This window comes from Mauremys reevesii, linkage group 10 (assembly GCF_016161935.1).
Source record: "Mauremys reevesii isolate NIE-2019 linkage group 10, ASM1616193v1, whole genome shotgun sequence".
Lineage (NCBI taxonomy): Eukaryota > Metazoa > Chordata > Testudines > Geoemydidae > Mauremys > Mauremys reevesii.
This window is the reverse complement of record NC_052632.1, coordinates 28,678,400-28,691,617: the sequence shown is the minus strand read 5'-3', so window position 1 is coordinate 28,691,617 and position 13,218 is coordinate 28,678,400. Positions and strand designations below refer to the sequence as shown.

The 13,218-nt window shown below is 39.3% G+C and overlaps 1 protein-coding gene across 7 annotated transcripts in view; it reads right to left on the bottom strand.

Moving 5' to 3' along the window:
* The window catches only part of LOC120373192 (tight junction protein ZO-1-like), a 148,124-nt gene that overhangs the window by 66,106 nt on the left and 68,800 nt on the right, over positions 1-13,218 (bottom strand). For all 7 annotated transcript variants that reach the window (XM_039491228.1, XM_039491227.1, XM_039491232.1 and 4 more), the window contains exons 4-8: positions 13,013-13,115; positions 6,446-6,725; positions 5,055-5,158; positions 2,358-2,526; positions 1,846-1,990 (exon numbers count right to left, since the gene is read on the bottom strand). In XM_039491228.1, coding sequence (XP_039347162.1) covers positions 1,846-1,990; positions 2,358-2,526; positions 5,055-5,158; positions 6,446-6,725; positions 13,013-13,115 — 801 coding nt within the window. The remainder of the gene's footprint in view (positions 1-1,845; positions 1,991-2,357; positions 2,527-5,054; positions 5,159-6,445; positions 6,726-13,012; positions 13,116-13,218) is intronic.

Genomic DNA, 13,218 nt, shown 5'->3' with positions numbered 1-13,218 from the left:
CTCTGCAGAAGACAAACAGGATCCCATATAAGCATCCCTCAAAGGGAGCTAAGCTGGCCTTTCTGCTTGTGCTTCTTTGTTCACCATTGCAGCAGCCAGCTCAGGGACACTGCTGCACCCATTAGTCTCAAACAGACAGGAGGAGGAAATGAGGGAGAAAAAAAATCTCCTCCAGAGCTTATTCTAGCCCAACCTACCCACACCTAATTTAAGATTTCAAAGTGTTTTTTAATTGCTCTGAGCAGACAATTTGGGTGAGACTGTTGACAGCTACTGGAGGCAGAATACAATTGATAGGGTCCTCAGGAGCATGGTCACTTCAAGTGTCTCCTGCCTGACAAGTCTGCTTCTGCCTCCAAACAAGGTGCAAACAAACAGAAGATCTGCTGTAATGTACCTGTAGATCCTCCCTGTGAAGATGAAAAGTGAAGTGCATTTCTTCAATATTCATGGGTAAGCAAAGGGCTGTAAAATGAAGTTCAAGATCTCCAATCATTAGACTATACCAAATAAATTTAAACATTATAAATACAACATTTCTACTTACCTGGCAAGATACAGGTTCATGTGTTTTACTCCGTTTCATGGCCTAATGATTAACAGTGCTCAGACTCCCTGCTCTTAGGTGTTTGTGGTTTTACCATCTAATTCAAGAGAAGCTTCAAACCCTGAGTTGGTGGTTTTGGCAAGGAAAAAAGTTTAGCTTTTTCCTCATAACTACAGGAATTTAATAAAACGTCATCTATACACTTTCCTTATGGTAATCGCTTCCTGAAATATCTTGTCATTGGGGCTCAAATTCATACATAAATTTGAATTGTCTAATCCTGACCCTGTTTGGATTTGAGGCTCACAACTGATAGCAATACCCTGTCAAACTAGGCAGCTTTTCTGACAGGAATATCCCATTCAGCAATAATCTGGAGCATTCTATTACATCTCAAGCCTAATTCTGGCATCTTTTCTTGACCAACAGACTGTAATTGGTCTAAGCCTGTAACTTTTCTTCTCACACACAACTTACTTGAACAAGAACATAGAAATCTCATAAACTGGTTAACTTCCTATTTCTAACTTGAATTGGAATGTCAGTATTTAATGCACATGCTGTGCAAAAGTGAAATGGACACATTTATATTATTCTTACCTAAGACTGAATTCCATGTAACAGCCTTGTCTAGGCTTGAACAGGATCAGATACAGAGAGAACCCATTGTGCCCCACTTTTAGCTAGTATCATTTTCCTACCACCAAGTACAGACATTTTAGATTAAATGTTTGAAGAACTACTTTTCCTAAATAGAGTAGTTTCACTGCAATTAAAAACTTTTTTGAAACATGTTTGAAAAACAAACTGACTGTGTTAAAGTCTGAAAACAAAGTTGTTAACTAAATAAGCACCATCTTGCAATAACTACTCAAACTAAATTGTCAGTGGGACTTGTGGTACTATTCAGCCTGAGTATAGCTATTACAGTCCACTCCTAACTTTCTGAAACTGAGATAATTTATATACTTCAGTAGACTATATCACTAATGTCAAACCGAGTAAGTCACAAAAAGAATACCATTTAATTTTGATAATTTCCTTAAAGAACAAGATAAAGTAGAGAAGAGTCCAAGCCAAAAAATTTAGTTCCAGGTTCAAATTTCCCTGAAACTGAAAGATGTCTAAAACATGAGTTTGGTTCAGGCCCATCTCTAGATACATAATTTCAGTACTATATCATGCTACCATTTCCACAATACTGTGCCACATTTGTGGTACTGTAAAAAAACCCAAACAATCCTGGTACTTAATGTCACTTTATTAGTTGATTAAAAATAATACAATGCTACCATCACCTGCCGTTGCTGGGCTGCTGTGGAGAATGTCTGGAATGGTCTGAAGGCTCTGACCTCTGGTCAGGAGATCGTGAACGACTGCGGCGGGGCCTGTCATGTGATCGGTTGGAATGATCTGATGCCAGCGACTGAATTTCTGAAATGTCTGTTAAATAAAAGTTGTTTTTTCATGAAATGATTGTAATCAAAATGACGATGTGACCTGCCCAAAATGGAAATAATTTTGCAGAAAATACATATGAAGTGCGTCAGATCTTCTGCACTGACTTCAAAATAAATCACCTAAAGTTAACGTTCCTTTTCTTCCAATTGCTTTTACTTGAATAATCTTTTTTCATATTCTTGAAGATGTGAATTCCAATGGTGTTTGAACAAGTTTATTATCCACTCAAATGTCGATCCCCCCTCTTTTCTCCTCCCTCATCCTCTGTCTCCACACTAGGATTTCACATCTTCATGATCCAGCAACATAAGAAATATATTTTTACCTTGGGAAATAAGTTTATACTCACCATCTCTTTCTGAAGCATTAGCAGAATGAACGCTGTCAGAAAGATCTGGGACATTCAAAAGAGTTGCTCGTTCATCTCGTTGAACCACCATCTTCAACTTGCCTTTTGACCTTTCTATTAGAGTCTTTGCATCTGTCAGTGACATATTTTCTGTGACTGTGCCGTTTATCTGTAACAGAGCAAAAAGACACGAGATAGGAACTGAATGAAAAACAAAACAATCTAGCTCCACTAGCTAACTCCTTTGAAGCTACCAAACAAGAGTTCTCCCTCTCTACAATAAGTATTTTTAACTCTTAATTGGTCAAAATTACCCCTTCAAAATTAGTAAATATAATTTTGCTGTTAAATGGTCTTCAACCTTGTTTTTAAAATGGAAACAACAAACATTAGCAATATCTAAGCAAGCAGCTAAAAGATTCAAGTTTAGACAAGCAGATTAACTGAAATAGACCAAAAAGTTAAGGAAATTCAGTGGTACTTTATCTTGCAGAACTGATGCCTAGGGAAACTACTTCTAGTCTAACAACAGTTCTGATTCAGTTGAGTTCTTAAGTTTTGCCACTTCTCTCTTTGCAATGCAAGCCTCCAATTGATTTATCAGAATCAGAATGCCTTGATCAATCTTGCACAAAAATTAAAATCTATAATGACATCTTAAATGACAGTTTTCAGTCTGATGGGATTTAGAAATACCCAGTTATTTAGTCAAGAAAAATGAATATAATATATAGTCAACATATTTATATATTATGAAAATATTAATGCAAACACATCTGAGCCACAGAACGCAGAAAACTAATGCTCATCTTTTAAATTATTTAAAGTCTCATTACTTTAATCTGTAATGATTAAGAAACCTAAAGCAATTTCTTTTATAAGCCTTACACAACTCCACATAGCAGTGGGAGGACTTGCCCTTGTTCACTAATTGCACCAATAAAATTAAGATTTGTAGCAATGGCATGCACTGAAAACTGTTAACCCCCCCCAATATAGTTTATGAAGTTAATTAAAAATAATTCAGCCCAAGACATCTGGTTGTGATGCACAATGGTATAATTCTGCACTAGAACTACTAAATTAAGGCCTAATCTTGAAACCCTTGCTAAGACAAATAGCCCCAATTAGTTCTCCAACTATACAATGACAAAGCAATCGTTTTAATGATTGGGCCTACAAATTGACCCTAATTACAAGATCAACTGTGAAAAGTGAGTGAACATTCATAAAATGTCAAAATACTTATACTTTTTTCCCCATCACTTTGTTATTCATAAAAGGGAGAGAGAGACTGAATTAGTACAAACAAAATGGCTTACCAATATAATTCAAGGCCTGTATTAAGATCATGCCTGGTAAACAAGAAAAGTGTGGGACTGGAAATCTATGGACCAAAATTGGTCTCTCAAAAATTAGGCCTAAACTGGTGGACAAAATAATGACAGGATGCTCTATTCCCCCATCTCTCCCCTTTTGGAGGTTCTTAAAAGAAAATACTTTGGAGGAATTAAGAAGCTGGCTGCCAAAAACCATGATGAACACAGGAGAACAGGAAAGGAATGAGCTTTACCATCATGGCTGCCACCACCACCATCTCCTGGGACCACAGGGGATTTACCATAACACCTTTAAGTCTGTCTTGGACCAGTCTAGGGACTTCTCTCAGGATGAGGACAGTAGAGTGACCCAGATGGCCACTTCCACTTGTTCCAGCTAAATCTCAATCACTACCTGGGATGTGAGACTTTGTCACCCTCTTAGTCCCACTCAGGTCTTTTTCCTTCCCCATCTCATTTCTTCTCTCTTTCCTATCTACTCCCCTTGCCTTCTGTCTAACAAGAGCCTGGCTTAGTAGGCAAAGACTGTATATTGTGCAACATTGCTGTGAGCCCATGACCAAAGAGGCAACTAAATGCAATGCCCTAAACAGCCCGATGTTGGTACAAGTTTGGCAGGTCTCAGAATGACTAAAGATGGTGTGCCATGCCTGTGTTTCTCCAGCAGGGACTTTGGAAGTGAAAGGCAACCACAGAAGCTGAATTTTCCATCTCTGGTGTTTTCTTTCTCCTTTTGTGTGCTTTTGTCTTGTTTTGCCTTCTAGGACATGGGACTGGACTTTAAAAACAACATCAACAATAGCTCCAGCCCATCTCAACTAACTTTTTCTCTTTCCCCCCCCCCTAAAAAGGACAACCATTTTTTACTGTCAAACAAGGGGTTTACCTTCTGAAAACTCTTTCCAGCTAAAGGGAAAGGGAACAAAGGATGTTGTTAAAATAAAAGCCTTAATACTTTATATTTCAAATGCTTTAACATGTTTTTCCTTCTCTGCTGTATCTTTAACATAAGTTTTAAAAAAATTTAATGGCTTGTTTGCCATGACACTTAGCGGGCTGAGATTTCTGTATACTAAACCCCAAGCCTTGCTTAACACTGATTAATGTTGGACACTGACAGGGTATTGTTAGCACCTCTGACTCTTTGGGCCCATATAATCCATCAAAATTAATACAACAGGACGAATTATGTGAGTAAAGGCTACAGAATCAGACTCTTAACCTTCCTCCCTCAATGCAAAAAATACAAAACCTGACATTTCTTCTATTGACAGTTACATACACCTGTGAGGCAGTTACTTCTACTACAATCAACACACTGGTTCCTTTGCTAAGCAAAGATAGCCATTTACTGTACCTTCAATACAACATCACCTTCCTGAATGTTGCCATCTCTTGCTGCCAAACTATCTTGGGATATTTCTTTCACAAATATGTGGCTGGCCAAGCGCAGACCATACTCTATTTAGAATAAAAAAAATAAACCAAATATGAAATCTCAATTTAAAGAAGCAACATTTATGGATTTACAACACTGCTTTCCAGATTTACATTCAAAGCTAACAAGAACCCAGTAAAAACTCAAGTGTTTTTAATACAGTAGTGTATTGAGGGTTATAGCGAACTGGTATTGTTAAGCCAGGGGCAGAGATACGGTACAATTGCCTATTATGAAATTCCCTGTTCTCTGAACAACTGTGGGAATCTTACTTGCATAATTGGCATATAGCTATTCCTTAGTAACTAAGGTATGCCAATCCCTGTTTTCATATGGGCTGGCTGCCAATGGCTGCCAGTGTAGCAATTTGCATGAGTGCTATATTCCTCAATTGTTCTGTGATTATCTAAATTCTTCCTCTAACTGGCCCCTATATTCAGAATAAACAAACTGTTTTCCAGCAACAAAGATGCTGCATCCACTTCTGACTCCCAAATCTGACAAATGTTTACACAACATATATAAAAACCTAATAAGGCTGTCAAACTACTGGAAGAGGATGATTTTTTTTTTTAAATAAAGTGAAAGCCTTATCCCCTCACTTCCTTCCTTCCCTGCCAAATTTTTCCTTTTTAAAGGTCAGCAAGATTACTGACCTCATAGCACCACTCTAGTTAGAGCTAGATATTATGCGACAACTTCGCCGCCCCTCACACACTGACGTTTATCTTAAGAATGACCACCAAACCTTTCAGATCGTACTCATATTATATAGCAGTTGTGTAATTTTTTTTAAAATAGCCACATGCTAAATGGAAAAATCACACATTAACCATGATTCTGTGTGCGGTGGGTATTTTTGTTTGTTTCTTTGTTTTGTTGTGTTTTTTATTTTTTAAAGTTGGCCATCTTTCAAAAAAGGCTTGATAGATATACTCTCAACCTTAATTCCATGTAAACAAAGTTTATTCTATATATATTTTGAGTGTGTATATACTATTCAATATGTGTTTGTAAAATTTTAGTGGCTAGCAGAAGTTAGATATGCAATTACAATTCCAGTTCAATTGAAATTTGAGCGTTCCCTTTAATCAATCACATACACTAGTACAAGAAAACGGAGAAAAACCTAGTACTAGAAGTACAGTAATTTTAAGACCTGTAGGAAGCTCTCTAGTCTAGTTTAGTCTAATGAGCCCTTAGCAACGCAACATTCATCAATAATTCAATCTAAAATTCAACCTTTAACATTTTGGTACAAAATTACAACCAAAAGTATGAAGGAGACAGCAAAAAGTCATTGGGCATACCTTCATTTTTCCTGGATTTCACCAGTGTTACTTTGGTAGGTTTTGCAGGCTGACTGGAAGCAACGGATCTCCTATCTGATCTTGGCGATAAACTTCTCTCTCTGCTTCCGCTTCGGTCTCTTACCCAGCTCTTCTCATGCCTTCTGCTGACGCCTGGCCCACTGCGTGCACTTCTTGGATCATGCATTTCCTCTTCATAACTATCCTCCTCATTTTCAGATACTGGCTCAGGTTCTGGCCGGGCTACTGGAATCTGAATTTTCTTCATTCTTCGAATAGTCTGTAACCAGTAGCATTAATTACTTAATTTCTGGTTAAATGTAAAGTATATATATATTTTTAAAAGTCTTAAAATTAGGCAATGGGCCACCACAGATTTATACTGCTGTATCTAACGAGAAGTGCACTAGGGACCTCAACACAGATATGGAAGGCAACATCTATATCCCAAAGGCCTTACAATCAAACATTTGGATGACCGAAGGAGTAAAACAAGGGGGGCGGGGAGGGATTCAGAGAGTAAGGGCAACTTTACATAAGTAAATGGATGAAGTAGATGCAGGGTTTCTTACAAATCTGTGGCCATGAAGATACCAGTTATCATGGAAGACATTTACTATGAACAAGCTACAGTATTATAACAGGTTACATGTTATCAGTGATCTTTATAGTACTAATAAATCCATTAAACACTCCAACAAAGTGCCAATAGTGGAAAAACCAGCAGCAAGGCTAACCTGAAGTGAGCTATTGTGGATGCAAAATCAGGCAAACAGCTTTTCACTGATCCAGGATTGGAGGATGGAATACAAACATTGCAGAACCCAACTGGTTAGCTTCCTACTTCACTCAAAGATTGTGTTTCCCTACGCAGAGTTTTTGGATAAACCAGTGTCATAATGCATTGCAATTAAAAAAAAACATTTCTTCCCCCACTAGATTGCTTTCTGCTTTTTCTCTTTCCAAATAATAAAAATAAAAATCAGATGTTCATGGATATGTTCATCTAAGAGACGAGTTAGGTATTTGACAAAAGGATTTCATACATGTTTAAATGAGATGGCATAAATGCCTTAAAAGCATGATGCCAACTGGGATGAGAAACAAACCCAGAAGCATTAACTGTCAGATTTCTCATCCTGTGAGCCTTCTTGTCACTATTATCTTTACATTCAACAGCCACTTTAACCTGAATTGTTCATTCAGGTATGAATGAATTTGGTTTATAAGACCAATGATACACCTGAAAAAAGTCAAACTACAGTCCCAGTATTTTACTGCCTTCTGCTTTGTAATGTTACCAACATTTCTTCAAGCATTAGGTAAAATGCCCAGTTACATATAGAAGCGTCATTCCTTGTTACCCATGTCTGAAAAATTTAAGTTTCAATAGTTATGAAATGTAAAACTAATTGTGACCATAAGCTGTGTAATATAGTAGAGATATAAAGCTGTCTTATACTTACCAATAAGTACCAAGCACAAATGAGGAGGCTAATCTAGATACCACAAGATTTTGAAGTGGTAAATAAAGGGAGGTTGCAGCTACTTTGCTCAAATGGCTTCTATGACCATAGCTATGGAAGTAGCAAATTCATGAATTCAAGAAGAGGTGAGCTGACAGCATCTTACTTGGCCAAAAAATATGGAAAACAGAGTAAGCGTATTCCATCATCTATTGGCAGCACTACTTCATCTGCATTTGAGGCTGGCAAGAAGACCAAAACTAGAAGTATACTGGTCATCTTGTAGGAGGATAGTGGTCAAAGACATGTAGGTTCTCTCCTCAAAAGTCAGAAAGCTAACTTGTTTTTAATTTTCAGTCCTTTGAATTCCCTCCATTTTTTAAGTTAAGTTTGTCTTTGAATATTGGATTAAAAATAAACTTAAAGTGTACTCATGTTATTAAAAGCTAACTTAAGTATGTTCTTCTCCTTAAAAATTTTGTTCTAATTTACAAATATTGTTTAAAATGATTTTGAACCAAAAACAAAACTGGGAATAGCATTACCTTCTGCATTACGAGGACAGTGGCATGAAAGAACATTCCAGGCCCCACAAAAAGTAGTGATTGAAAAGCCATCAGCTAGAATTCTGAACAAAAATAACCACCTTCAAAACAGTTTGTTTCACTTGGGAAAAGTTATGTAGCAGTTAAGGGTCCAAAGTGATGGATCTCACATACGACATCAAGGCCACAAGTGGGATGTGCAGTCAGCCTGACAAAATGAATCTATACAAGGTTTTCAAGAAGGGCAACACTCAGGCAGAATGCTGTCAGAACCCCCCATTCTTCTACTATCAAATACAGACTTAGGCTATGCTAGCAGAAAAAGTTCTGCTAACACAAGGCAGGAGTCCAACAGTAGCCTCAAGAAAGATGGGTTGTGGAAAGCCATCTAGGGAATCTGACTGAAGGGTAAATCTGATAAAAATCCTGCTGCAGAGCAAAAGTGGACATATGCCAGAGCAAAATAATGCCACAGCGAGATTGGTCCAGGAAGGAGCTGTCTAACAAGCCTCTCAAGAAGCAATCAAGCTCCAAGGCAAGTTGCAGAAGCCCAGAATGGAAGATGGTGAACAATGAACTATAATAAGACTCAGATAAAGACACTCTTTCCTGATATGGAGTCCTTGATCATTTTAGCTCTAAACAAACCAGTTCTACTCTACAGCAGTGCACTAAAAGCTTTATATTCTCTTTTATACAAGAAGAGAAGGAACTCATATAATCATAGTCCAGGAAAATCCAGTTTGTGAGAGGACAGAGTTGGAAGCTCATAAGGGGTCCAAGGTAACTTCAATCCCTTCTAATGTACAGAATTAGCTTTGCCCTTTAAAAGTACAGCTGTCCCCTGTGAAGCCTTTGTCTTGGTCACAGTGTAACTAATGTGGTTGTTATGCAGCTAAGCCCCAAATCCACTATCCATTTTAAGATAGTAACACATCTGCATTGAATAGAAATAAAGCTAAGCAGAAGGCAAAAGAAAATACGATAGATGGACTTACGTTGGGTCTACATTTCTGCATTTTTCTGGCAACTCTATCCCACAGATGGCGAGACAGAGTAAAACCCATTAGTCCAGACTGATGAAACACTCCGCTTTATTGTCAGTTACATTAACCATTTTGCCAAATCAGCACATTAGTTTTCCTATTGCAGTCCAAGCAAAGTGGTAATTGCTAACAAAATAAGAGTAACAGCTATTGCAGTGCAATATTCTATTTCCATAGAGCTGCAAGTCTGATTATTTCCCCTTTAATTAAAGCCACAAACCAGTTATTGGAACTACTCAAAACTCTACTCATTAACATATAATCTACTGAATACTGAGTATCTTATTGACAGTAATTCTGTTTGGGTTTGAAACCTGCCAGTCTTTCACGATTGTGATTAGGCAAACCACAGAGGGAAGAAAGCATTAGTATTGATAGTTCAAAGTTGAGTTTTATCCTGATAATCTATATCATTAGAGGGAACTAACTATGTTTGAATATTCTACTTCAGTAATTATACCCCTGTAAATATTTGGGAACTATAATATATTCTTCATTAATTGTCGTAGGCTTTTATGCACAAGTACAAAAAATACTGTATTTCCACTACAGATCATGCCATTTCTGTAGCAAAACCACCAGAGCCTCCACTGATTTGCTTTAGAGCATTACTCTGAAATGCCAGCTTTCTAATATGAAAAGTTGTACAGCTTGGCATGCAAGTTATTTTTGACACCTGCAAACTCAGTGGATTTCCAAATTTATAAATGTATAGCACTGCAATTATTGCAAATCTGTATGAGTGTGTGAAAAAAAAACACCACAGAATGGCCAGGAAAAAAAAAAGTAAGTTTTTAAACCCTAAAAACAAAACCACTTTCCAAAATTAAACAATTGCCAATGTGTTTATTTTCTATTTCATTTTTTAGAAATATAAATCTGCAAAGTTTACAGAAAACTAGATTACTACCTTTCAGTAATGACCAATTTTGTTGTTTTGCAAGTTCAAAAGCCATCTATATCGTCTGAATAAGTCTGAAATTATAGGAATTAAGGTTATTATGCCTTATTTTGGCAAATGGTGTTTACTGAACACAAAGATGTGTTTGTTGGGGCTTGAATAAAGAGTGAAGACCTTCGGCACTGACTAGCATTTGAAAAGCCTGATAATGCTTGCAGAAATAAGCTGAGAAATGAACTGTCTCGGCAGCCTGGGAAAAGTCTTCTTTATATTGAGGAGAGGCGCTTCTGTTACCTAAAGTCTTATCTTCTGACTGCATGTCTTGCTAATCAAAAACTATGGTTTAAAGTTTTCAAGAGTAATTTTGGGTGTCTTTGGGTACGTCTACGGGATTATTCCGATTTTACATAAACCGGTTTAGTAAAACAGATTGTATAAAATCGAGTGCACGTGGCCACACTAAGCACATTAATTCGGTGGTGTGCGTCCACGGTCCGAGGCTAGCATCGATTTCTGGAGCGTTGCACTGTGAGTAGCTATTCCGTAGCTATCCCATAGTTCCTGCAGTCTCCCCCGCCCCTTGGAATTCTGAGATCCCAGTGCCTGATGGGGCAAAAATCATTGGTGCGGGTGGTTCTGGGTAAATGTCGTCAGTCACTCCTTCCTCTGGGAAAACAACGGCAGACAATCATTTCACGCCCTTTTTCCCTGGATTGCCCTGGCAGATGCCATAGCATGGCAACCATGGAGCCTGTTTTGCCTTTTGTCACTGTCACCGTATGTGTACTAGATGCCGCTGACAGAGGCGATTCAGCAGCGCTACACAGCAGCATTCATTTGCTTTTGCATGATAACCGTCTCTGCTATCAGTCGTTCTGTACCATCTGCTTCCATTGTAAATTGCCAATGAGATGATGGTTACCAGTCTTTCTGTACTGTATTGTCTGCTGCTGTCATGGGTGCCCCTGGCTGAGGTCGGCCGGGGGGGCAAAAGACAAAAATGGGAATGACTCCCCGAGTCAATCCCTCCTTTTTGGTATTTAAAAATAGAATCAGTCCTGCCTACAATATGGGGCAAGTGTACTAGAGAACCGGTGTATCAGAGAACCAGAGAGCACAGCCACTCCGTGTCAGATCCCACAGAAATGATGAGCTGCATGCCATTCACAGGGGGTGCCCCTGCAACAACCCCACCAGTTGCTTCCCTCCTCCCCCAGCCTTCCTGGGCTACCGTTGCAGTGTCCCCCCATTTGTGTGATGAAGTAATAAAGAATGCAGGAATAAGAAACAGTGACTTGTTAGTGAGATAAAATGAGGGGAAGGCAGCCTCCAGCTGCTATGATAGTCCAGACAGGACATTAATCAGTGTGGGGGAGAGGAGCCCAGCATCCCGCTGCTATGATAGTCCAGGCAGTACAGAATCTTTCCTTTACACATGAAGGGTGGGGGCTGATGGAGCTCAGCCCCCTGTTGCTATGATGAAGACGGTTACCAGCAGTTCTGTACCATCTACTGGGAATGACCGGGAGGCCAGCCAGGAGCACTCATGGGCTGATGATGAGGACGGATACCAGTCCTTCTGTACTGTACCATCTGCCACCAGGTTGATGATGACGATGGATAGCAGTCATATTGTACCATCAGCCACCAAGGAGGGGGGGGGAGGATGCTGCAGTTCACTGCTGCAGCATCGCATCTACCAGCAGCATTCAGTAGACATAGGGTGACATTTAAAAGAGTCAAGAGACGATTTTTTTCCCTTTTCTTTCTGGGGGTGGGTGGCTGGGGGTAAATTGACGAGCTATGCCCTGAACCACCCCGGACAATGTGTTTGACCCTACAGGCATTGGGAGCTCAAACAAGAATGCAAATGCTTTTCGGAGACTGCAGGAACTGTGGGATAGCTGGAGTCCTCAGTCCCCCCTCCCTCCCTCCATGAGCGTCCATTTGATTCTTTGGCTTTCCGTTACGCTTGTCACACAGCAGTGTGCTGAGTCCCTGCTGTGGCCTCTGTCTGGAGAGTTTTTAAAAATGCTTTGGAATTTCATCTTCTGTAACGGAGCTCTGATAGAACAGATTTGTCTGCCCATACAGCGATCACATCCGTACAGTCCATGCTGGAGCTCTTTTTGGATTTGGGACTGCATCGCCACCCGTGCTGATCGGAGCTTCACGCTGGGCAAGCAGGAAATGATATTCAAAAGTTCGCGGGGCTTTTCCTGTCTACCTGGCCACTGCATCCGAGTTCTGATTGCTGTCCAGAGCGGTCACAGTGGTGCACTGTGGGATACCGTCCGGAGGCCAATGCCATCGATTTGCGGCCACACTAACCCTAATCCGATATGGTAATACCGATATTAGCGCTACTCCTCTTGTTGGGGAGGAGTACAGAAACCGGTTTAAAGAGCCCTTTATATTGATATAAAGGACCTCTTAGTGTGGACGGGTGCGGCGTTAAATCGGTTTAACGCTCCTAAAATCGGTTTAAACGCGTAGTGTAGACCAGGCCTTACTTGACAGTTTATCAATAATAATGTACACAATTCCACCAACTACTGACAGTATAGGCACTTGTACTAAATTTAAGGTTTAAAAACACATTCACTTACTATTTTGGCATTTTTTCCACTTTTCCTCAACTGTTGAACGGCAAATGCATGTTCCACGTTATCCATTGAGACTCCATTAACCATTGCCACGCGGTCATTTTCCCTAAAAAACCATAATGCAATGTGTAATTTAAAAAAATTTTCAATGAGCTGAAAGAGAACCTTAAAGAAATGGCAACGAGGAGTCCTTGTGGCACCTTAGAGAC